At 32.4% G+C, this 24,605-nt stretch overlaps 3 protein-coding genes across 5 annotated transcripts; 2 read left to right on the top strand and 1 right to left on the bottom strand.

Moving 5' to 3' along the window:
• Positions 1–354: 354 nt before the first annotated feature.
• On the top strand, positions 355–7,676 carry LOC107459697 (ubiquitin carboxyl-terminal hydrolase 25; the record flags this gene model as incomplete). 2 transcript variants are annotated; one of them, XM_052252309.1, is given in 10 exon segments in its annotated part: positions 355–593; positions 693–1,182; positions 1,277–1,352; positions 1,499–1,591; positions 4,404–4,490; positions 4,597–5,041; positions 5,189–5,372; positions 6,107–6,235; positions 6,882–7,016; positions 7,216–7,676. In XM_052252309.1, coding segments are annotated over 9 exon segments (1,785 nt in total). In that variant the 3' UTR covers positions 6,988–7,016; positions 7,216–7,676.
• A 2,575-nt stretch (positions 7,677–10,251) lies between these two features.
• Positions 10,252–12,005, bottom strand: LOC107459596 (nicotianamine synthase-like). The gene is made up of 2 exons (XM_016077829.3): positions 11,524–12,005; positions 10,252–10,856 (listed from the first exon to the last, which is right to left on the bottom strand). The coding sequence occupies exons 1-2, from the start codon at positions 11,920–11,922 to the stop codon at positions 10,401–10,403; spliced, it is 855 nt and encodes a 284-aa protein (XP_015933315.1). The 5' UTR covers positions 11,923–12,005; the 3' UTR covers positions 10,252–10,400.
• Positions 12,006–20,415: 8,410 nt separating this feature from the next.
• Positions 20,416–23,436, top strand: LOC107459942 (uncharacterized). Of its 2 annotated transcripts, XR_008001475.1 has the most exons (7): positions 20,416–20,670; positions 20,757–20,911; positions 21,710–21,830; positions 22,043–22,162; positions 22,651–22,685; positions 22,806–22,876; positions 22,970–22,990. XR_008001475.1 is itself a non-coding variant. In XM_021128328.2 (6 exons), exons 1-6 carry the CDS (start codon positions 20,473–20,475, stop codon positions 23,214–23,216), a joined length of 912 nt encoding a protein of 303 aa, XP_020983987.1. In that variant the 5' UTR covers positions 20,416–20,472; the 3' UTR covers positions 23,217–23,436. The 2 variants fall into 2 exon arrangements, 1 of the variants encoding a protein (XP_020983987.1); XM_021128328.2 differs by lacking the exon at positions 22,651–22,685 and having other exon boundaries at positions 22,970–23,436.
• Positions 23,437–24,605: the final 1,169 nt, after the last annotated feature.

Here is a 24,605-nt window from a genome sequence, read left to right as displayed (position 1 = left end):
AACAATTTATATTGTTTTTTTCTAAGGCAGTAGAATTTTATTGGATCTGAGTCCAATTGGGCTAACTTACACCGCGTAGATAAAAGAAAAAGATCCAACTATAGAAAACATACTCTTAATGTTGACATGCTGCACAAGGAATGATATTTTTTGGGTGACTATAAAGAATGATATTGAACAACACATAAATATTTTTCATTTTTAATTTATTTTTAAAAAAGGCACCCCCTTATATACTGGCAAATAAAATAAATTTATTTATTTATTAAAAAATCCTACGTTTATGGTTGTTTATCCATAGTTATTTGTTTCATTTTCCTTTACACAAGTATTTTTCTTCTTCTTTAGAAGAAGTGGCGGCGCCGTCCAATGCACCGGCGGCGAGAAGTGCCGGTCGCCGCCGCAGAAGCAGTTGTTGATGGCCCTGCAGATGACGTGGCAGCCGAACCTCCTGAGCCAAAAGCGCAAGAGCGGTCCTCCATTAGGTCTTCGCAACCTCGGCAATTCTTGCTACCTCAACAGCGTTCTCCAGTGCCTCACCTACACTCCCCCTCTCGCTAATTTCTGCCTCCGCTTCCAACACTCTTCCCTCTGTACCCTCACTCTAAACCCTAATTTCTATTGTTACCCCTCTCTTTATATATCTGAAACCCTAATTCTGACGATTTTTCTCTCTTTCTCTGCAATTTCAGGTGATTCTTCTTCTTCTTCCTCCTCTAATTCGAATTCATCGAATTGTCCGTTCTGTATTCTCGAGAAGCAGATTGCGAAGTCCCTGCGCGTGGATCTCACGCACGACGCGCCGTTGAAGATTCAGAGCTGCCTCCGGATCTTCGCCGAGCACTTCCGGTGCGGCCGACAGGAGGACGCGCACGAGTTCCTGCGATACGTAATCGACGCCTGCCACAACACCTGCCTCCGCCTCAAGAAGCTCCGCCGCGGCGGAGATGGTGGTGCTGAGAACGGAGCCGGAGGTGGGAGCTCAACGGTGGTGAAGGAGATTTTCGGCGGTGCGCTGCAGAGCCAGGTGAAGTGCCTGTGCTGTGGTTATGAGTCGAATAAGGTCGATGAGATAATGGATATTAGCCTTGATGTTTTCCATAGTAACTCGCTTAGAGATTCAATGCAAAAGTTCTTCCGGCCTGAGGTTTTAGATGGGAACAATAAGTACAAATGTGATAGGTATGAGAGTTTAAGTGGACTGTTTTTTATTGGTGTGTACTTTGAGTTTCTATTGTGGTTTCGTTCATGGCATGCATTCTCTTTTGTTGTTTAGTTGTAAGAAATTAGTGCCGGCAAAGAAGCAGATGAGTATACTCCAAGCGCCTAATATTCTTGTTATACAGCTCAAGGTTGGTCAATTAGGTTGCTTTTTATTTATTATTTATTTTTAAATTATAAATTTTGTTACCTTTTTTGTCCTTGGATTACTTTGGACTTGGGAGCGACTTTTTCCCCTTTTCTGAATGGTGTGTTGCTGGATTTTGGATTGATGCAGAGATTTGAGGGCATATTGGGGGGCAAGATTGATAAGGCTGTTGCATTTGAAGAGGTTTTGTTACTTTCTAGCTTCATGTGCAAAGCGAGTCAGGTGTGTATGATATTTGTTTTGAATTGAAGTAGTTCTTGCTAGGCGGTTTAGATGTATTCTTACTGAAAGGTTGACATTGATACTGTAGATTATTTTTTAGTTGTGAATAAGTTAACTGTTCATATTTTGATCATAATTTGACTTTCTTTATTCAAATATTCAAAATCGTGTATTCTGAATGTTGATTCTTTTAACCGTTACTCAAATTTCTAAACGCTTTCTCTAGATATTGCTGGAGAACTGAAATAAAAGATAGGGACGAGCTATGATAGATATTATGAGGTGTAATCAATGTTAGATCATACATGTAAGCACATAATAGATTGATATGAGATTTCGCACATTGATGTAGCTGGGTGCATTGACATGATACTTTGTATTTAAGTTAAGGCCATACTACAACGATATCTGTGACTAGTTTCCTCTAAGTCTGTGTTTATGATCCTGTAATCTCCCAAACTTTGTTGTCATACCTTCCCAAAATGGCTGAAAGATTTGAGGGTGGAAAAGTTTGGTCTAAGCCTTCTAATTGTTCCCTTTGTTTGTTTATGCTAGATGTGGTTTCACTAAAGTAGCGTTTGGTTCCTATCTTGAGACATAAAAGATGGAGACAATGAAATGGCAAAGACGCGTCCCTCGCTTTCCTTCTTTTTGGAGGTATAGAAATTGGCTTAAAAAATCATCCAAGACATGTCTTTTATGGCCCTTTATTTTGGAAGTACGAAAATTATCATAAACAAATATCTTGAGATGCTGAAAATTTTAACCATTTCTCTCAATCCCGTTATCCAAATGTGTTTTTGTCAAAGATGTCTCTGTCTCATGTCTCATGACATTAACCATACGCTAAGAACACATGATTGATTTACTGTTATTTTTTCAAAATTCACATACAGGGTAAGGATACTGGTTGATGTACGTTTGTGTGAAATGGAAATACTTTGGGTAAAATGTGGTTTCAACTTCAAAATTTATAATTGAAAGAGATTAGTCTGAATTTCTTGATTGGTTGGATTGTTTTACTGAGCTCTTGCAACTGGAATCTGGCCACAGCATTGCTATTTTGAATGTGTATCTGTTGCATTGCATCTTCAGTTTTATGCAATAGCAGTAATTGCAGTGCAATGCCAATTTGAAAAAACTCGTAGAATATATGAACTGCAAAGATTTCTTGGACATTTTGTGTCTACTCTTGATGCTATTGGTCTTGTATCGTATGCTTTATAATTCCATTAATGTAATTAGTTTTAGATATATGGAAGCATACTCCTCTTGAGGGGACTATGATTTGGATTGTTGTGAAGGTGTGTTGATTTGAAAGAAGAGTGTATACGTAAGATGGGCCAGAGTTTTGGAATTAGTGTATCTCAGTTTGTTAGTTTATTATTGTCAGCAGAGTTCTCATACCATTAATCTGCTATTATGCTTTCTTGTGGCTTGATACATGTGTTGCTTATTTACCTGTTTTTCTATTTGTTTGGTGATAATAGACAATCATTTGGAACTTGAAAGTATTTACCTGTGTGGGTCTCATCGACTTAGTAAAGGATTCTCCCTTTTTTCTATGGATTATGCTGGGTATGGCATGATAAAAATTATGATATTTTCAAACCGTTGGAGACTTGGTCTCTAAAGAAGATGTTCTATCTAGCTCGAAAATCTGCAATGGAATGAAAATGTTTTTAGAAGAAAAAAGGATATTGACCTCTAGCTTGATCTCCAACTAGGAGCCTCCACCTCTTAATTCAGTTAAAATAAATTGTGAAGCTCTCCAACTTCTGAGATATGAATGTGAAACTTGGTTGAAGGGATGTTCTGGATCTCTTCACTTTTCAAACATATTGCGCTATGAATTCTTCGCTTTATGGAGAGGCCTTATTCTTGCCTGGGAATGTGGCTTCAAAATTGTGATATGTGAAACTGGTAGCCCAGACACATTTCACTTGGCATAGGTGGGGCATTTATCAACGCAAATAACAGGGATTTAATAAACAATATTCATAAAGTGCTGCAAAGGAATTGGGACATTGAAATCAAGTTGGTACGATGAACAGCAAACACTCTAGCCAACCTAATGGCTAAACATGCTGTGGGAAATTTGTGAGTACATGGAATGGATTGAACTGTGGAGTGATCTTAGACATGCTTTACAGCGTGATACACATACTCCTCTATAGAGCATGTTACTACTTTTCCTTTCGTGTCCATTCACCAAGAAAGAAAAAGCTTTAGAATGTGTTTGATTGAAGAGTAATGGAGGGAAGTTTGCTGCTTCTCTCCCTTGCTACTTGCCAATCTAACTCCCCATTTTTTGTCCCTCAAAATTGTGGGGTATAATTTATTCACTTCCTCTCATTAACCCCTTCAAACATGAGGTTGACGCTTTGCCTTTCATTTCTATTTCATTGTTAGCTAGTCCCTTCCATCATCAATAAAATCTCCAACAATACCTTAGTTCAAAATATTCAGCAGTTTGTAATTCATGGAAAGCATGGAAGGTTTTAAGAATAGAGGTTTGAAACGTGAAAATCTTATTCCAAACTCATACATTGCTTGTGCAGATTGTGCTGAGGCTTGATTATAAAATGTGGCTAGGCTGAGTTCTAAATTAATTTAACATAAACTATGCTGTAATATTACATATCTGAGAACCATTTGCAGTAAAAAGAAAGCTTCCGTACTTTTCCTAACATAGGGTGATGACTGTTGCTATATCGCCAATATTGTACTCTTTTATTTATTTAAATTCTGTTCTTTTTTGTTCTAGCTTTATATATAGGTTCTTCCCTTCCTAATAGTTATATTGATGCAGGATCCACTACCAGAATATAAGCTTTTTGGTACTATTGTGCATTCAGGCTACTCCCCGGAGTCTGGTCACTATTATGCCTACATAAAGGTTTGTAGATTGCTGATAATCTGTGTGCAAATTATGCAGCCACTTCAGTAATTCTCAGATAACATTCAATTGTGGCCAGCCTCTGATTTTTTTAATATGCTCACAGGATGCAATGGGTCGATGGTATTGTTGTGATGATTCTTGTGTAACAGTTGCAAGTTTGCAAGAAGTTTTGTCAGAGAAGGTTTATATTCTTTTTTTCTCTCGAACTACTCAAAGGCCAGCGTTAGTTAATGATTCTCTTGTTTCCAATGGCGTAAAGCCTCATCACTCGAATGGGAGTCAGGCATCTGAAAGTGCAAAGGTTGAGGCACCATTGAAAGCAGTGCATTCAAAATCAAATTCTGAGCAATCTACTTGGAAGGATATGCCAAGGGTATCTAAAATTAGTAAAGGGCCTTCTAGCTCAAGAGTGAAGTTTGACATTAATGGAAATTCTGCTTCCAAGAGAAGTCCTGCTCATGCAACTGTCAATGGGAAAGTGGACATTTCTAAGAATCAGCTTGTGGTAATTAATGGGCATGTGAAGGACACAGTTTCTTTGGAGAATGGTAAGAAAGATCCTCCGTCACTGCCAGCCAGGAATGGCTCTGTGAAAAATAAAGTTGACGTAGGTGATAGATTTAAAAGAAAGGATTCAGCATTAACAAATGGTTCCACTGATATTCATTCAGTTGATATGCATTTTGCCAAATCAGATCCAACGGTAGACAATAATAGAAGCACGGTAACAACAGGTAAGGGGCCAGAAAACTTTAAGCAAGAAAGCAATGGCCACGGTGAACCTAAAATATTGGGGAAGAGGAAAGTACAGGATACTTCAAGCATTTTGCTTGCACATGATGGTCAATCTCGAACAGAAGTTGAAGAGCTGAAAGACATGTATGATATAGCATAACTTGATCTTATTTATTTATTTTTAATAATTCTACAATAATATTAAAATTAATGATTTGTTTTTTGAATGAGGCCTAGTCATGCTGTGTTTGCTCACATGCTGATGTACATGAAATATCTGTCTTATACTCTTTGAAATCGATTTTCATGGTAAAGATTTAAAGTTTGGTAGCTAGGCTTAGACTATTGAGGTTAGTCAGGGTTTGACATTGTTCCAGTAAATCTTTCGAGTGAGGCTTTAATATTTGTAGTTCTTTTAATGTTTAGGCAATATGGAGGGGGAGTACTAAATCTGATCTGTCTTTTGTCAAGCCATTACCAGTTGATGGAAACATGGTGAATTAACATTGTTAGAATGGTCCATATAGCTATCTTCCTTCCATAAGTTTATGTCTCCCTTTTCTCCCTTCCCCTACCTCTACCTTCCCCATTATCATGTGTTAAAATGGTGTTGACGATGTCTTTATCATTAATTTTTTTTACAATATCCTTCTCTTGTTGATTCATTTTGTACTCAATGTTCAAGCTTACCATTTTTGTTATCTTTTGCAATTATTTGCAAATTTGTTAACATTCATTAATGTATATCCTTTGACCAGTTGGAGACCTTTATATTATAAATCAAATATTTCATTTGTCTTGTTAAGAGGCTGTTTCCTTTTCTAAACCATTCATTGTCTATTTTATTCTGATACTATTACTGTCGAAACATCATCCAGTCTTGCAAAAGAAGCCAAGTCTGTTTTGAGGTCATGTGGCTGGACAGAAAACGTTTTTAACTTCATGCGATCTAGAAAGAGGTTACGAGCACAAGAAGCTGGTCATATAACAGGTGCAGACGAGATAAGGTATGTTTGACCATATTCTGCATTACTTATTCCCTGACTGCGGTTGTTATGCACAGTTGCGTAGACATGGCTTTAGCACTATTCATTGAATAATTTTATATTCCATTTCCATGATAACTATTATGAGAGATTGATTTCAAACTATGACTATAGATGCTAGAGAAGTAGCCTTAAAAATGCATAGTAAGTGAGGAGGACTGCAGACTGTTTGCACTTTGCACGCACAGTTCTAGTATGCATGTCATGTTTCTTCTATGAAAACAAAATGAAAAAAAAATGATTCCTACATGATAGTTTAGCTGTTGGCTAGTGGGGAGGCATGCCATTTGTTGATATGTAGGTTTGCTTGTTCATGATATGCCTTGACAACCCAGCTTTTACAAATAGGCCACAAGCCAACGAAGCAATTGGATACAGTTTCAATTCTCAAAGTTGGAGAGAAGAAATAACCTGTTTGTTGAAATCTGAGTTCTATTGTTAGGATTATTCTTATCATCAGCATTGTCATCATGATTTTGATATTAGTAATTGTTTCTTTTTACTGTTATAATTGACAAGTATGCACTTGAATACGGTGATTGTGATTGGAATTTTAATTGTTATAAATTTCAATGCTGACGTGATATGCACTGCATGTGCGATACAGGAGGTCATTAATAAGAGATGCGAAGGGAGCTTTCTTATCTAAGATTCCTGAGTCACTGAGGAAGGATCTGATTGAACGTCTCCGGTCGTTTAGCCAAGATAAATAGTACAATTTGAAGGGTCCTGATCAGAAATGGTATGGATTGCTATATAGTTCCATTCTTCATATTTTCAGTTCTATAAAGCTCCATTTGGTAACTGTCTCAAGATACAATTCAGACCATTGAGACAGCAGAGATGAACTAAATGCAGCCTCAGCCCTTTAGTCTTCAGTGATTTGACTCATTTGAGTACAAGAAGTCTTCTAATTTATTTTAATCTGCAAAATGTTACAGCATGTTGATAATGCCAGCGAGGCTTGGTGTGTATAGACTGTATTACTAATTAAGGTGGTGATGGTTGTCGTACCACACTGGATGCTATGTTTGGTGCTGTTACATATTGACTTTTGAGCTGGTTCTGGAGACAGGCAAGAGTACGTGGAGATTGTTTCATTCAATGCTTCCCTACTGTTTCACGTCTCAGCCATGAGTTTTCTTTCTCAGTGGAGGATATGCAGCTCTGTGAATCGGGTGTAGAGGCTTTCGGGAATTCTATTCATTTGTACAATATTTGGTTTAATCTTGTTTTTGGAGCAAAAATCATAATTTTCTATAGAATTGCTCAACAAATTTTGAATCCAGATGAGGTAGGGTATGGCTTGTTGAAAAGTTATGATCATTGTGACTGTACACTACATTATAAGATGAGAAATTCTAAAGTGTAGGCAGAAGTTACAAATTTTGTTAGACGATAATATATGGTTTGGTACTCCTAAAACTTGAAACACTGAATATTTATTTTGTTGATGCAGTAGTTTGATTTCCAGTAAGACGATGTTTTCTTATTCCTACAATAATTGATAAATACCGATCGATTGATATTGTGGTAGGCATTTATTTTTCTCTTAAATTTGGTATGGTTGCCACGGGCTGTTTCTTGCGTTTAGGGTTTAAGGTCATCTTTGTTCATATCTATCATAATTTGTCCCGAGTAACAAGGTTGTAAGGGCTTGACATTTGTTTAGTGTTCACCCATTTGATTTTGGGGTTAATGTATGTCCCAAGTCAGATAAGATAATATCCAATTTAGTCCCAAAATTTAATCCATGAAGTTTTAATCGCTTGTAGTATCTAAATTTCGTAAATGTGACTCACATTAGTATCTGAAATAATTTATGGCACACATAATAATGGAGAGCAGAGTTGAGATAGATTCACATTGGAATATGTAAAAGGATGCTGTTTTGATTTTGGTTTTTAAATAGTCCAAAAATATTGTATCACATGTTTTGAGAGAATTTTTCAAGAAACACTATTTATGTTGATTTTGGACTATTTGGATGTTAACTAAAGCGACGTTGTTTTATAAAATTTAGTGTGGCATGTGGCTGTTCCATTAACGTTTTAAATAAGGGTAATTAAAATTTTAGGGACCAAATCGAATATTATTTTCAAGTCACACACTAATCAAAACACTGACGCCAGTAATTTTCCCTTTGGTATATCGAGAAAATTGTTGGTGCCAAATCTCTTACCACACAATGTTTCACAGGCCTTGCATAGAGTTCTTTTTCCATCATAGATTTGCCTGTTTCTGCAATCTCAGATGCATCAAATGATCACAAAGAAGCTAGTCAGCTACGCTTGCCGGCGGTCACCCCACCTAGATGATTTTGCAATTGGGCATCATAGCCAAGCCTCAAAACACAAATCTGCCGTTAAATGGAGTAAGTGATGATACTACACATTCTGAAGCTTTGGACCGTATTCACAGCATAGTACACAATAATAGACAAAAGAGAGAAGATCAGATATGATTATCTCATGGTTAAAATAATGCTAGAGTATTTTTACATTAAAAAGAAGAAAATGATCATTATTGTGATTTTGTTAACTAGTGCAGTCGTTTAATGTGAAACCTTTTAACAGAGTGAAAATGCAGCATCCATTGCATGTGCACCCGAAGATGTTCCAAGAAGCTACTCACATGAAGCATCACTCATCATAGCAATAGTTACTCACGTTTTTATTCTGCTTATCTTATCTATTAATATTTTTAAAGATGTAGCAAAATTTACAGAGAGAAAAATAATGTACCAAGAATGTCTTTTTCCTAGCTCTGTTTATATTTGGTCGCGGCTCACATTTTACAAAAGAGTCGCACTTCTTAATGAACTTTCCATTTCGAGTAGTGAGAATCATACTTGGATGAAAGTTTTTATTAACCCGTGTCCCTCAAAATTAAAGCAAATAAGCCATGAGCCTTTATTTATTATTCCCAACACAAGTTTCCAATGTTAAAAGATAAAAACAGAAATTGAGGAGGAAAAATGTTTTCCAGCAAAGGCCTTTAGTCTAATTCTATACACTTTATTTGGGAACGAGAAAAATCACACATATATTGATGTTTGCAACTGTTATTCATACAAACATCTTACATAATCCTGTTAAACAAGAAGACTGAAGTAATTAAGTACTAGGAGTCCCGAACAACACCATGCTAATGTATATAGTATATATAGACGCATGGTGGCCATAATAGCTATATAACTTTGGCAATACTTCAAATTTTTTTGTTAAAATTAAAGTAAGGGTTTATCTATCTTGTACTTTAAAAGCACATGATAAATTTATAAATCAAACATTTTTTTATTGAAAATATCAAAAAATTTAAGTTTTTAATGTATTTGTTTTGTATTTATTAAATAAAAATATTTAAAACTTTTTACTAATGGTAAGCATATCATGTGTCCTTAGGGTACATATTTACTAACCCTTAAAGTAATATTTTGGATAAAGCATATATTTTGTTTCTAACGTTTAATTGTTGCATTTAATTTTGTCTCTAATATTTTCGATTTATGTCAAAATTATCATTGAACGTTAATTCTATTTAAAATGTTAGAGACAAAATAAAAAACTTTTATGAATAGTTTTGATACAAATAAGAAACAATAGGGATCAAATTGAAAAAATCGAAAACGTTAAAGACAAAATTGAATTAAACTAAATATTAGGAGTATTTAAAAAAGAAAAACACAAACATTAAAGACAAAAAAATATTATTTTATTCTAATATTTTTTTAATATTTAAAAACACTTTTTTGTTTTAAAAAATTAAAATAAAATAAAAATATATAAAAAATGACTTTAATTTTTGTAACACTTTTTAAGTGCCAAATTTCTATAATCATTGTAGCCACTATAATAAATTAATAGTAACTAACGTAGACTCCACCATACAGGAACTACAAAACAAATATAAGTACATAAGGGAAATATACATAGGAACAACAAAACATTCACCTTAAATTCAAACAATGTTAGATGTACCGAATTAAAATAGTGTATTATATATGTAAAGGTACTTCAGATTATTTAAATGACATTGTTCTAAATAACATCAAATTACTGGATTACATGTTATACTAAGGGTAATTCAGTGCATTATTTAAGACATTCGCCAAAGGCTATGATGCTTAAGCTTTAGGCTTGCGAAGAAGAACAACCGAGTTGATAACATCATTTGTGGGGTGAAATACGGTAAGAACCTCAAAATCCACCATGTCATGTTCTTCAACGATAGGGTACAAGAAAGCCCTAGCACCCTTTGCACTCCTCACAAGCAAAAAACCACCTTCCTTCATGTACTTCCTAATATGTCCCAAAATCTTCAGTTTTGCTTCTCTTGACATTCCAACAAGTGCTGCCAAGAATAAGCAATCATATTCGCTCAGCCTCTCTTTCACATCCATGATGTCATGAGTTTCAAACTTCATCCTCTTCTCAAGACCTGAATCTGAGGCCACAATCGTCCTAGCCACCTCGTTCGCCTTCTCGTCGATGTCGAAGTTGTCGAAGTGCGTTGATTCCATGTGGTGTGTGGCCATTATAATGGAAGTGAGTGGCATTGGTCCTGATCCAACAAAGGCCACCTATGTTGCGGAAAAACAAATACAAATATTGAATATAATGCTATACAAACTAAAACTTTCAATAATTAGAGTTTAATTTTGATACATTGATAGTATAAAACACAATGAATATGAAAGTTAGTTATTTGTCCTGATATGACTATACGTAGTTAGATACATGTGTAAAATATTTTATACTAACAATAAATTAAAACTAAATTCTTCTAATTATGCTAGATATAATTTTTTTTATAAAATTTAGTTTTGATGTACTCATAATGTAAATATATAATTGTATAAAATACATTTATTTTTTTAATAATTATTCACGTAATTAATATATAAAAAATTATTTTTTTATGATGTGATGTTATGTAATTAGATTATATATAAAATTATTTTATACAGACATCGCATCAAAATTAAATTTTTATTCTTAATGCAAAAAAATTTTTGTACAAATCTTTTAAAGATTATTTTTAGGTGTTTATGCATTTTTTCATTAAAAATTTATTTATTTTGTTTTATTAAAAATTTTTTATAAGAATAAATGGTTAAGTTATGTGAATACTTAAGGTGTCTACAAAAAATGTTTAAATAATGCTGTTAGTCTAAAGTAGTAGTATTTGAAACATATATACATACATGAATAAACTAAAATATTTATTCATCATATATAAAAGGTTACCTTCTTTGGATGTGCCACACCGTTATCCTTGAGGATCTTGTTCTCCATGTTTGCTAGCTTCACATAGTTGCCATAGTAAGGGAAGAGTATGAGGTTTTTCATAGGGTTTGGTGTGTGGCTTATGAAAGTTGAGAACTCAAGCTCCATGAGCCCTTCGGCGCGGCCGCAAAGGTCGATGAGGCTCTCGCGAGCTATCTTCACATCTTGGGGTAAAGACTCAATTTCAATGGATGAAGGGAGGATGCATAGTTTCACTAGGTTAGTGAAGAGGCTATTGACTTGTTTTGAAGGTCTAAGGGATTCTAGCTTGGAGATGCTTGCATGAAGTTGCATGATTTGAGTTATAAGGACCTCTGATGGAATTTGGGTATCAAAGTTGAAGCTTTGGAATGAAGCCATTTGATTATTATAAATGAAAGGATTTTATTTTGGGGTGTAAGAAAGTTTGAGAGAAAAGGAAAATTAGAGCAAAATGCACACGATTTTTGTGCTTGTTTTGTGGAGAAAGCTCACATGTATTTAGCTATTTATAGTTGGATTGCATGAGCTTGGATTGGTGAATTGCAATATGCAATTATTGATTGAGAAATGTTTGTAGTGACTAGTCATGAAAATCTCATTTTACTTTAGGGGTAATTAAATAATCAGTAATAGTAGAGAGAGAAAAAAAACAGCTATAAACAGTAATTAATAAATACTAAATAAAATAAATTTTGACTAATTTTAGTTAAATATTTTTTGTTATCAAATACTTTTGTTAAATAATAAATATCTAATAATAATTTAATTTTTATATACTGATAATATAAAATAATTTTACACATGTATATAATTACTTAACACTATATTAATTAAAATAATTATTTTTTACATTAATTTTATAAATGATCATTTAAAAGAATGAATATAATTAGATGACTATGTAAACATTTTACATACATTGTCATTTAAAATTAAATTCATAATAAATACAAAAAATTTTTTATATTAATTATTGGTCAATAATTTTTTTAACACAATTTTTTATAAAATGTTATAGACACTTTTACTTTATTATTTTTAGATTTTGGTTTGCTTTCTAATTCTAAACTCATGATTAGCTGTTAGATTGAGTTTGACATCAATAAAAAAATATTTTTATATTATTAATAAAAAGCATATTTATTTTTAATTATTTGTTCGAAAGACAAAGTGTCTATTCACAATTCAAAAACTTTTAATCAGTCAATCACTTAAGTAATTGATCTAAACAATTCTTAATTATAAATAACGATCTATTGATATGTCAAGACAATTTAAATTAATAATTGGGGGTTGCTTAAATCAATTATTCGAATAATTAAAAATCGATTAGAAAATTTAAAATTATCAAAGAGCATTTTGTTCTTCTAACAAATAGTTAAAGATCGAAAATAAAATTTACTTTATAAAAAAAATATATTTAATAACTTTAAAATTATTCCAAAATCTTCTCGGTCAACTAAAAGGTCGTGCTTCATGCCTTTAAGATTATCTGCCCATGATCTTATTACTTATTTTGTCTTATGCTTGCACTTGCATGATATAGCTAGGCAAGAGTTTGCGCTAATAATTTTTTTTAAGTACCTTAACGGTATAAAATATGCATATGTATAGTGTACAGTGAAAAATGTTACAAATATAATTGTCATGTTTTGTTTTGTGGGCCATCAAGCGTGTGGAACTTGCAAGTCCTATTAGTATTTAACTGATGGAAATAAATCATGGGTTGCATCTGAAATTAGACTTTGATTCTTTTCATACGCTATATGTGCATGAAGAACCGGGGAAGGTTGAAGCATATACTGTGTATGAAACATGTTCACACTAACATGAGAAGTGAGAAAGATTTTGGGCCTCAAGTCTCACACCGGCATGAACCTTGCTAATGCAAGTCAATATTACAAGATCCTCAAATCGTTAAACAAATAAACCATGCATTGAGTCAAGGAAATAATCCAAATAAATAAATTAAAAATGTCAAAGAAACAATGATCATTGAAGCTCACTAAAGTTTGAAGGTTGAAACCGTCTTCGGTAGGGGTGAACAAAATATACTCTATTTATTTATTAGTTCGAAAATTTACTCCAAATACAGGTTAAAAAGGAGTTACACAATACATATATTTAGATATAAATACATGACGATTGATTTAATAATTAATTTTTGGTGTACATATAACATTTTTAAATTTATTATTATTAAACTACTCTTTCACCTTAACCCATAAAATAAAGAAGTCTCTCCTTAAAATACATAACACAACTTTCTTTCTCTTTATGTACTCTTTGTATACTCTTTAAGTTTATTATGGTATTAGAGCTCAACTTTGACCTTTACTGACATCCATGGATAAACTAACCAATTCATATCCTAAAATCTCTTTAAGCCCCTCCCACAATGAATAATCATTCTTCCATTAATGCCGCCGCTGTCCCCTTGCCTTCCTATTCTATTTTTAGTAAAAGAAAAAGGGTACACTAACAATTTCATCAGAAGCCTCTTTTGGGCCTCTCGTCAGTCCAACACTCTTCTCTCATGGCACTTCTATGGCTGAAGTTCATTCTCTAGATTGCAAAGTCAGAAACAACCACTCTTTCAATAAAGAAATCTATCCTTCAAATTAACTTAGACTTTTGCCAAGTCCAACAACTCATTATCTTTGTTCTTTCAATACTTTTTCTATTGTTAATAATTTTTTAAATTGAAATTCATTTTTAAACACTTGGATTGTTAATTCTAGTGCCATAGATTACATTGCCTTAAAGGCCCCTACTTTGGAAAACTTTGAGAGATATAGGAGGTGGTTGTTTTAACTTAAAATTCTTTTGTATTTTTTATTAAACTAGTCAGCCTAAACTCCACGGGTTGTGGCTAGTTCCCTTCTTGGATATTGTATATATATAACTTGCTTACTCTATCTACTACCTTATGTATCCTGGAGCTGTTTACAAGGTTTTATATATTATGTTTTGTTCTTTTCGTGCCAACATGCTTTAGTTATCGTGTGTGAACACTTCGCATTTTGTATCTCTATTTTATACATCTTTTGTCTTCTTTTCTTTCATCGGGCTTCTAGTATTAATATTTCTTGATTATATACTATTGTATGGAGCTTTAGAACTGTCGTGACGCATTATCGTCCTTTTCTTTACAACTAGAGATAAGGCTTAGAGTGATAAGGTGTTACATTTGACAACTAATGGCAAGAAGGATTTCAACCAATTTTCTAATTTTGGCAAGGTAATCTTTAATTGAACCAATTTTCTTGACTGACTTCAATTGAGATTTCAAGCTTTAAACTCTAGTTTTTGAAGTTACTAAGAAGTAATTGTCAATGATATTTTATGCATCGCAGAATTTTGAGCAGTGTATCACCTTATTTTTTAATGGAGTTGAAATTGATGCAACCAACCATGTAGTTAAGACTAGATCATTTTAGCGCCATTCCTTGAATGCTTCAGTTTCTTTGAGTTCTTAAGGTGTTATGATCACTGTAGTGTCAGTTTTTGTGGCTAAGTCATATGTTAATTTTGTTGTTGAGAGTATGTTTAAATCAAATTGGAGCATTGCAACCATCTAAATGATTTTCCATGCCCAAACTTTGAAGAGTGAGCCATGTAAAGTGCTTTCACATTTTGAAATTGTCTTCATCAAGCTTTTTGGCCAAAGAGACATGCGCTGGTCAAGTGGTTGAGGGTGCCCCAGATAAGAGCAATGACATGATTAATGAAGAAAAACAAGAATGATTGGAAAAATACAGAAGCAGAAAAGGAAGAAAAATAAACGAAGGTTGAAGATCGAAGAACAGATGAAAAATGCTATTTAGCTATGAAAGGCTCTAAATACCATATTATGTATAAGAATGAGAACAAAGAGAATTAAAAAGAATTTTGAACCTTGCATTGATTCAAAAATTGAATATACATCAGATATTAGAAAGCTATTTATATCCAAGTTAAACTAACTAGCTAATTAACTAAAATTTATGCAAAACAGAAAAGTAAGCTTAATAGATTTAGTTATACACACTAGCTAATAAACCAAAATTGCAACTGCTCTATCTTAGGAATAGTTTTGAAAATCAAACTGAATCAACTGGTTCAACCAGATTAATAAAAAATCGGTCACCTGACTGGTTTGGTTGACTTCATAAATCGCTTAGCAAAAAACCGATCAAAGAATTGGTTGAACCGACGGTTAACTAGTGAACCGTCGAATCTTGTAAATTTTTTTGAGGGTTTTCGGTATGGTATACCCCCTAGAATGGCGCCGTTTCACCCTTAAAAAAAGCGGTTATCCTCAAATGTAGCCCTAGTCCCACTCCTCTCTTTCTCTCTAAAAATTCAAAATTCAAAATTGAAAGAACCCTAGCCCCGCAACGACCGTCCGTTTTCGTTGTCATCGCCGAACTCTTTTCCATTGGGGACATCCGTCACATGTGGAAGCTCTGTCACCATCGTAGGAAGCTGTGTCGCCTCTCGCATGTGGAAGCTCTATCGCTGCCCTAAGAAGCTGTGTCGCTATCATATGAATCTCTTTGCCATCGTGTGGAAGCTCTTTCGCCGTCATTGTCTCCTCTATTCGAGATTTTTCTCTCTGTCTTTGCTGATAGTTCCAAATCCTCTATCGTTGCCGTCACTCCTCTTCTTTCCTTGCTGCGGGTAAGCACTGTTGCTTGAAATTATTTTTTCTTATTTTCTAATTTGTACTGTTGTTAATAATATTGAGTTTCTGATTTTCAGATTTTGATAATACTTTTGTAGTTTTGTTAATAATACCGGGTTTAGTGGTTTACTGAATGTCTGAGTTGTGAGTTACTAAATGATTCTGTTAAATATTTTTTGCTGAGTTACTTTTGTTCATGTTTTCTATTTTGCTGTATGTTAAAGATGGAATAATCACAAAGTAATCAACAGTCAAAAGACAATGTTGTCCAAGAATCCAAACTAGTTCTTCTTAAGGAAAGGACTATGCTAGGGTCTCAATCGACTTTAAAAAGTGTCTTAACCAGTAAACAAATTGTGCACAAGGCTAAGTTGGGGCTTGCAAAATGGATTGTTGATGCACGTAATCCATTAAATGTAATTCAATCACTTTACTTTCAACCTACCTTGGACGGTATTGTTGCAATTGGACATGATTTCAATGGACCGTCACATGATGAAATGAGAATTCATTTGTTGGCCATCTGATTGTACATTGATGACAAATGGTTGGACTGATCAAAGGCAATGTACGTTAATTAATTTTTTGGTTTATTGTCCTGCTCGTATGTCATTTGTTAAGTCTGTTGATGTTTCTGATATGATAAAAACTGTCGATACATTGTTTAAATTGTTTGCTGAGGTTATTGAGTGGGTTAGGTCTAGTAACATTATGCATGTGGTTACTCATAATGCTGCGAATTATATATCTACTGAAAAACTTATTCATGAAAAGTATCCAAACATTTTTTGGTCTCTTTGTGCCACTTATTGCATCAATCTTATTTTGAAAGACATAGCAAGTATTTCTCACATAGATGATCTTGTCTCTCATGCTTCAAAAGTGACTGTGTTTATTTACAATCATATGATTTTCTTGTCTTGGCTTAAAAAAAGACAAAGTTGGAAAGAAATTGCTCGACCAAAAGTTACACGTTTTGCCACTGTTTTCATTACTTTAAAAAGTAGATATGATCATAAGGAAGATTTGCAAGTATTGATGGTGGACAAATATTTCACTTCTCATAAATTAGCCAAGAGTGCCAATTGGAAGATAGTTAGCTCAATTATCTTAGATAGTAAATTTTGGCAAGATCGAGTTATTATTGTGAAAATTATTGGTCCTCTTGTTAAGTTGTTGAGGATTGTTAATGCTGATAAGAAACCCTCCCTGAAATACTTGTATGAAATGCTATTAGGACAATGTTTAGAAATAGAAAAATTGCATACACGCCTTATACAAGTATCTTGAAAATGCGGTGGAATAAGCATTTGAAGCATAATCTCCATGCAACAGCTTACTTTTTGAATCCATCTTTCTTCGATAGTGAGGGTTTTGTTGAAAAGGCAAATAGTTTGAGGTCTTTACTTGATCCACTTGATATTAACACATTTTGCAATGAATCAGTTGTCGCAATACAAGAGATACAATTATATCGAGGTCAAAAAGAAAGTTTTATGAGGAAAAGTGCTTTGAGTGATAAACGATATTTGACTTTTATATCGATGTAGGTTAATGCTGGAGGTTATACGGTGGGAGTGCTCCTAATTTGTAAAAAATGGCAATTCGTCTTCTTTATCAAACATCTTCTTCAGCTTGATGTGAGAGGAACTGGAGCCTTTTTAAACAAATCCATTCAAAGAGGAGGAACCTATTAGAGCATTAAAAGCTAAGTGACATTGGTTATGTGATTTATAATCTACGCATTCAATCTATGTTGTATCGGAAGAAGAAGAATTATGATCCAATTGACATTCAAAGTATTGACACAGTAGATTTTTGGGTAATGACGGATAAAGATAATCCTGAGTTTACTAATGGAGACAATGAAGGCATTGAAAGTTTTTTATATACTGATAATGCTATGCCCTCGTATCCTAAAGGTGAGTGAAATAGCAAAATTTGTTTCATTCACTAATGATATATGTTGTTAAGTGTTAATTTTGGTTTCTTCTTGGTTTTTTATTATTTTATTAGCTGGAGGAGATATGAAAGTTGACGTGGATATACCTGATGTTATGATTGATTCCTTAAATACAGCTTTTTTTGGTAGTATTTCTGAAGATGGTGGCTTTGAATTACCTGTTTATGATGGAGATATTAGAACACTTAATGACGATTATGATTTTTGATGACTTGTACCTTTGATTAGTTGAAAACTTATTTTTTATGTTTCTTTTGATATTAGAACATTATGTATTTGTCATTATGTGCATTTTGATTGTTTTTAGTTATGAACTTTAATATTTAAAATTATTTGTAAACTTCTAATATTAAGTTATAAATAATTTATTATGTAAAATTATGAAATTTTAAATTTTATTAAGTTAAAATTATTAAATTTATATATTTAAATTTTTTTAATAATTTTATTTAATATTTAATTAAACCAATTAAATTTTCAATTGAATTTTGATCAAACCAATAAATTAATAAACCAATAATTTTATCGATTTATTGACCGATCTAGTTTTCGAAAACTTGCCTCCGGTCAATTCTTTTTATACCCTTAACAATTATGTGGTCCAAGATCCCATCTCGACACCTATTTGTTATTGATCGAAAATCATTTGTATTAACATATAAATACGTAGAATGATGTAATACAATTTAATGTAGTAAATTGAGAATGATGTAATACAACTTATTGACGAATAAATTGTTAAAAGAGTGATGAATAAATTGGTGTGTTAAGAATTTGTCTGACCGAATTTTTTCCTAAAATTAGCAATTCGTTTCTAGTGTATTTCATTTTTAAATTTTTTATTTTAAAAATAAATTTTTTAATAAGTTGATATTTAAAAAAAAATATTAGAAGATTATCATAATTTATTATTTTTAGTCATTAATTAATTATAAAAAAAATGTAAATTGCCTCCAATGCTTTTTGAATTTCCAAATCACCTTATATATTGAGAAATACCGAAAATCACTTTTTTTTTTTCAAATTATACATTTAGCTTATAGAAAAAATAAAAGTTTATTTATCTATGAATTTTATTATCTTAATTCAAATTTTAAAAATAGTATTTAGGAGAGGCAATGAGTAGGGTAGGGTTTGGATCAAACTGTAATTCTATCTGCGGGTTGAGAGTTGTATATAAACTTAACCTTACTTTACTTGCGGGTTGAGAATACCCCAATCCTAATTCTACCTATTCTTAATTCTATTCGCTAGTTACCAAAAAACGTAACATTATTATATAACTTAATGATATTTTAAAATAAAACTAATTTGTATGTAAAAAAAAAAATTAAATTATCGATTAATAATTTTTTTTAATGGCTAAGGATTTTTTGTATTTAGTAAAAAATCTTTGATTCAACATCTATTTGAAACATATTTTTATATAAGTATATATTATATAACATATACATATATAGGGTGCGGATTGATCAAGTAAAGTTGAGCCTTAACCCTCACTCTACCCAACTCACGCAAAAATCCTATCCGCATTTTATCCTATCCGTTGTGAATTGAGTTGGCAACTCTATCTGACCGAATATAAGTACATATTGCCACCTTTAAATTAGTATTAAAGCCTTTTTGATACCAAAGTGCTTGTTTGGGCGCTATTAAATCAACAAAAAGAAATTTTTTTTCAATTAATTTTTTTTTAATTTTTGATGTATTTAACAAATTTCTAATAGTAAAATTAAAAGTACTAAAAAAATAAAAAAATATTTCTTTAAAAAAAACTATAATTTACATCTATTTTAAAAAAAATCTTTTTTCTTTAAAAATAGAATATTTTTTACATAATAAATGAATAAAAAATACTTTTATCTTATTTTATTCAAATATAATTCATAAATAAAATTTTTTTTTTACATAATATTCAATCATAAAATTACTTTTACTTTTATACATTTTTTTTAAAAAAATATCATTTAAAAATAAAAAAGATGACTCCCAAGCAAACCCAAAATCTCACCCTTTATCCGATTCTTTGGGAGTATTTGGATCAATTTGGATAAAACGGAAAAACCCAGGAACAATACTAGGGGGCCAGCAATTTTTGTGATTGTTAGCCATCAACTAACCATCAATGATGATTTGATGGTGTGAGATTGGTATGAGATTTCATCCAATGGCTCACCTTCTCTACTGGTTACATGCTGGCCAAAATTCAATAAAACTGCTGACCCTAGACTTTTCCAAAACCCAGTGAACACTGAAGCGTTTTACTATGTGAACTGGAAAATCAAAGCGAGAGGTGAGAATGAGCGCGTCGGGTACAGAGGAGGAGAGGCCAGAGCTTGTGTGCCAGCTTGAACACGTTCAAGGCCTTGTTGACGCCCTCTCCGCCGTTCGATGGAAGCGCCACCAGGACGCCGTCTTGGAGTTATCCGAACACGGCATTGTCCTCGTCGTTCAAGAAAGCGGTTGCCTCCAAGCCAAGCTTTATCTCAAACGCGAGGTACCTTTATTTCATCCAATTTACGCCTTCTACTTTAGGGCTTAAATTGAATTTTCCCGCTTTAATTTACTTGTTTCATTATTCAGCTGTTCGTTCGCTATGATTATAACGCTCAAGTACGACCTCGTTTTGGACTTAGTTTGGGGATTTTTGTGGAATGCTTGAATGCTTTCTCGGTTCCTGCTCACTCCACCCCCATTCAGATTCAATATCCAGGTCCTGATATGCAGCTTCTCCTCAAGTGTGTACCTCTTCCTCTTTGCATTTGCTTTTTTTATTTTTCATCTTAAATGCCTTAGCTACTTTACTATGCTACAGAAATTCGGAAAAAAAATTAAAGGATTGGAGTTTGTATTTAAGGATTCATAAGTGCCGCAACTGTAATTGATTTTCCCCCCATATTCTAGCATCACAACACAATTGCGACAACAATTTAAAACCTGTTGATACTCTATAGATACTTGTTGGCAGTTGGCACTCATTTGATTAGAATGGATCTTAATAGATAACTCGATGCTCATTCCGAGATCCATTTACTGTTAATAGCTAGTGGTTAGTACAAATTCAGTCTGTCTTGCAAAGTAATTGGATTGTAGAAAATAATAAAAAAAAAGAAAACATTCCCTTCCAGGTGAAAACCATCTTCTACAGGGGAAAAACAATATATGACATACATACACTCACGGCTTGCAAGTTGCAATTATATTCCACGAGCTAGCTCCCCACAATTTTAACTCGAAACCCACAAGTTCTGAAACTAAGTATCTTGTATTGCTGGAAACAAAGGTGATTGATAGAACCAAAATTAATTACGGACGGCAATTCAGTAGAACTTCTTTCTGTCAAACTTTGTTTCCTTTTTTTAAACAAATTGTTTGTCAAGAACTTCTTGTTTAATCTGTTATTCTGCTGAGTAGCCACAAAGATGGTTGAAATGCATAATATATATAATGAATTAAATCAATTAATTCTCTTTGGAGTTACGATGTTTAGTCTCCACCAACAACCTTGTAAAAGTGTCTTTTCTGTCTTGCTTTAGATCTGTAGATTCGATGGATGCAAGCATTTGTGCAGAGATCAGAACAAGAATTCCCGAAACAATTGCATGGGACTACAATTTTGAACCAGCTGGGACAAATCCCTTAACCTTTACCGTTAAGGTAAACTATCCCTTCAATGACTTGGTATCTAACTAATCCCATCAATCAAACAAATTCGAGATATCAATGAACCTTTTGGTACAATGAGTAGGTTGATTTTTCTACCATTTTTTAATCTGTAATCCATGGATGAAACATTTGCTTGTAATTACTATAGAACAAGACGGCAAACATTTCTGTTTGTATGTTAATGGTAATTGATCTATGCCTAGTCTGCAGCTCTAAAGGAAGCTATTGAAGATCTTGAATGGCCCGGGTCAAGCATCCATGTTATTTTAGAGCCAGATCCTCCTTCTGTTACATTAAGAGCCGAAGGACATGGAGACTTGCAGGTCCATTTTGCTTCAAGTTTGAATTCATAAATGGTTACATGCTAGTTGCAGTTTAGACTAATTATATTTTGATAGTAACATGCCTTAATGCCCATCATTAAGAGTGACAATGCAATAAGAGTTTGGTTAGTCACATTTGATAAATTGATAGTTCAATAGACGAATTTAGTTTTACAGGTTTAGGATTTAGGGTTAATATGAGATTTGAATTAGAAATGAATTCATTTCTTTATATTTTCAGCTCCAAACAGACTCTAATAGATCAATTTGGTACTAAAACAGAGAGGTTATACATTTTGTAGTGTTAGCCAATAGTAACTGAGGCTTCATGTTCTACTCCATAATGCCTATAATTAACAAGACGTGGTTCTCATATACTTAAAAGAAATAAAATTGCATCTTAGCTATAGTTTTTTTGTCTAGTGATAAGCATTTGATGATTTGAATGAACAACTGTCCATCACGAAAACTCTGTCTGCTTCCTTTAGGTTATTTGGATCAAAGGGGAGGAAACAATGAACAAGATAATATCCTAGTCTAGCATACATTTTCTCAATTCTTGGATTTTGTTTGCTTTCCTTAATTTTGATCCAGTACTATCATATTCATCATATTTCATCTTTTTGTTTTTTTCCCTCTCCAGATAGACTTCCTGTATTATGCAAATTCTGATCTATTAGTGGCATTTCAGTGTGATCATCGAGTTTCAGTGAAGTAATAACTTTTTTTTCCCTTTTCTGATATTTCTTACATGACAAATACCATTTCTGTAAATTCATTTGTCTTTTCTTTGCATAAATTTACCAGGTATAAATATAAGTTCTTGAAAGCAACAACTTCTAATATGCCTAGCAGTGTGATTAAAGAAAATAGAGGAAGCAAGTTAAGCATAGGGAGGGGTGGAATGTTGAAAGTTCAGCATTTGGTTTCAATTGCCAAACCATTAGCCTCACATTCCTATGTTGATTCTATAGGCTATCAGCAACCAAGTCGAGTAGCTCATATTGAATTTTTCGTCAAACCAGAGGAAAGTGACGACTCAACTAATGATTAATTGACTATTTACCAAGAAAATGTTCCTGATAATCTAAAAAAGGAAGAAAAAAATGTTCCATAACTTTTCAAAATTAAATCTGAAAAGTGAAATGATTGTTAAGCAGGATGATTTTAATGATTTTGTTGTACATACTCTAGATGATTAGTTTGTAGCCATGTTGGTGTGTAGAACTAGATTTTGAGACAGTGAAACTAAGGGAATGATTGGTTTATGAAAATATTTTTTATTTTTGTTTTTGGTTTTCATTTTCTGAAAATGATTTTCATTTTTTGAAAATGATTTTCATTTTCATCTTTTCACGTTTTAGAAAATGCGATTGGTTTATAAAAAGAGAATTCATTTCCAAATGTTGAAAATAATGAAAATATGTTTGGTTAGTCTATTTTCAAAATGTATTTTTAATATTTTAGAATTTAAAATTATATTTTTATTCAATTATAATTTTAGTTATTTTAAATAAATTATTTTCATAAAAAATATTTTTTCTTATTTTGTTAAAGAGACGGTCACGATGTTTAAAAAATATAATGTAAAGGGGATATTTTAAAATGAGAAATATTTAAAATTAATATTTTTAAATATAAAAAATTGTATTAATATTAAAAGATAAATACAAAATTCAAGTACAAACAAATAAATTATATAAATTGAGAGTATAGTTGAATTTGGCTTTAAAGATGAGAATAATGTTGAAATTTAAATAAGAGGGAATTATATTGAATAAGAATATAAATGAGTCTTTATATTGAATACAAATAATAATGAATCTTTATGCATTTTGTCAATTATTATTGAATTAACTCTTTTAGATATTTGTTTCTTTTATCATTGGTAGAGACTTTGAATTAAAGAAAAAAGACAAAAAAATGCACTAGGAAAAAAAAAGTAAAAAATACACAAATAGAAAAATGATCATATTTTCATCAAATTGAAAAATACATCGAAGGATCTTGATATTAAAAAAATAGCTGAATATAACAAAAAATAGTTGAATATAACAAAACAAAATTAAACTCAAATTTCATACTATTTAATATTTAAATCTAATTTACAAAAATAATAATAAAAATTTTTAAGCACAGCAAAATAAAATTTAAAAAAGCTCTTTTACTTTTGAATGAATGAAAAGCTAGTGAAAGAGAATGGAAGAAAGCTAATGGCGAATAGACAGTAGTAGAATAGACAATTAGTAGAGGGCGAATTGGCAATGCTGAGTAGAGATTGAAAGAGAAGATGGATAAGGACGAATTTGTAACACCCTACTATTCAAAATTTTATACCTAGGATGTAAAATAGAGGTGGCGAGACGCTACGATCTCTAAAATAAAATAGATATAATAATATATAACAAAGGTTATAGTATACTAAAAGTCTTGAAAAATGGGT

Source organism: Arachis duranensis, chromosome 7 (assembly GCF_000817695.3).
Source record: "Arachis duranensis cultivar V14167 chromosome 7, aradu.V14167.gnm2.J7QH, whole genome shotgun sequence".
NCBI lineage: Eukaryota > Viridiplantae > Streptophyta > Magnoliopsida > Fabales > Fabaceae > Arachis > Arachis duranensis.
Note: the sequence above shows the minus strand (reverse complement) of the source record. Positions and strands in the feature narration are given on the sequence as shown.

Excerpts from the sequence above, each read along its gene's own strand:
- LOC107459596 (XM_016077829.3), bottom strand. The coding sequence starts at position 11,922 with ATGGCTTCATTCCAAAGCTTCAACTTTGATACCCAAATTCCATCAGAG. Across the intron at positions 10,857-11,523 it reads GTGTGGCACATCCAAAGAAG|GTGGCCTTTGTTGGATCAGG; the intron begins GTAACCTTTTAT and ends TCCGCAACATAG.
- LOC107459942 (XM_021128328.2), top strand. The coding sequence starts at position 20,473 with ATGAGCGCGTCGGGTACAGAGGAGGAGAGGCCAGAGCTTGTGTGCCAG. Across the intron at positions 21,831-22,042 it reads CCTTAACCTTTACCGTTAAG|TCTGCAGCTCTAAAGGAAGC; the intron begins GTAAACTATCCC and ends ATCTATGCCTAG. Across the intron at positions 22,163-22,805 it reads AAGGACATGGAGACTTGCAG|ATAGACTTCCTGTATTATGC; the intron begins GTCCATTTTGCT and ends TTCCCTCTCCAG.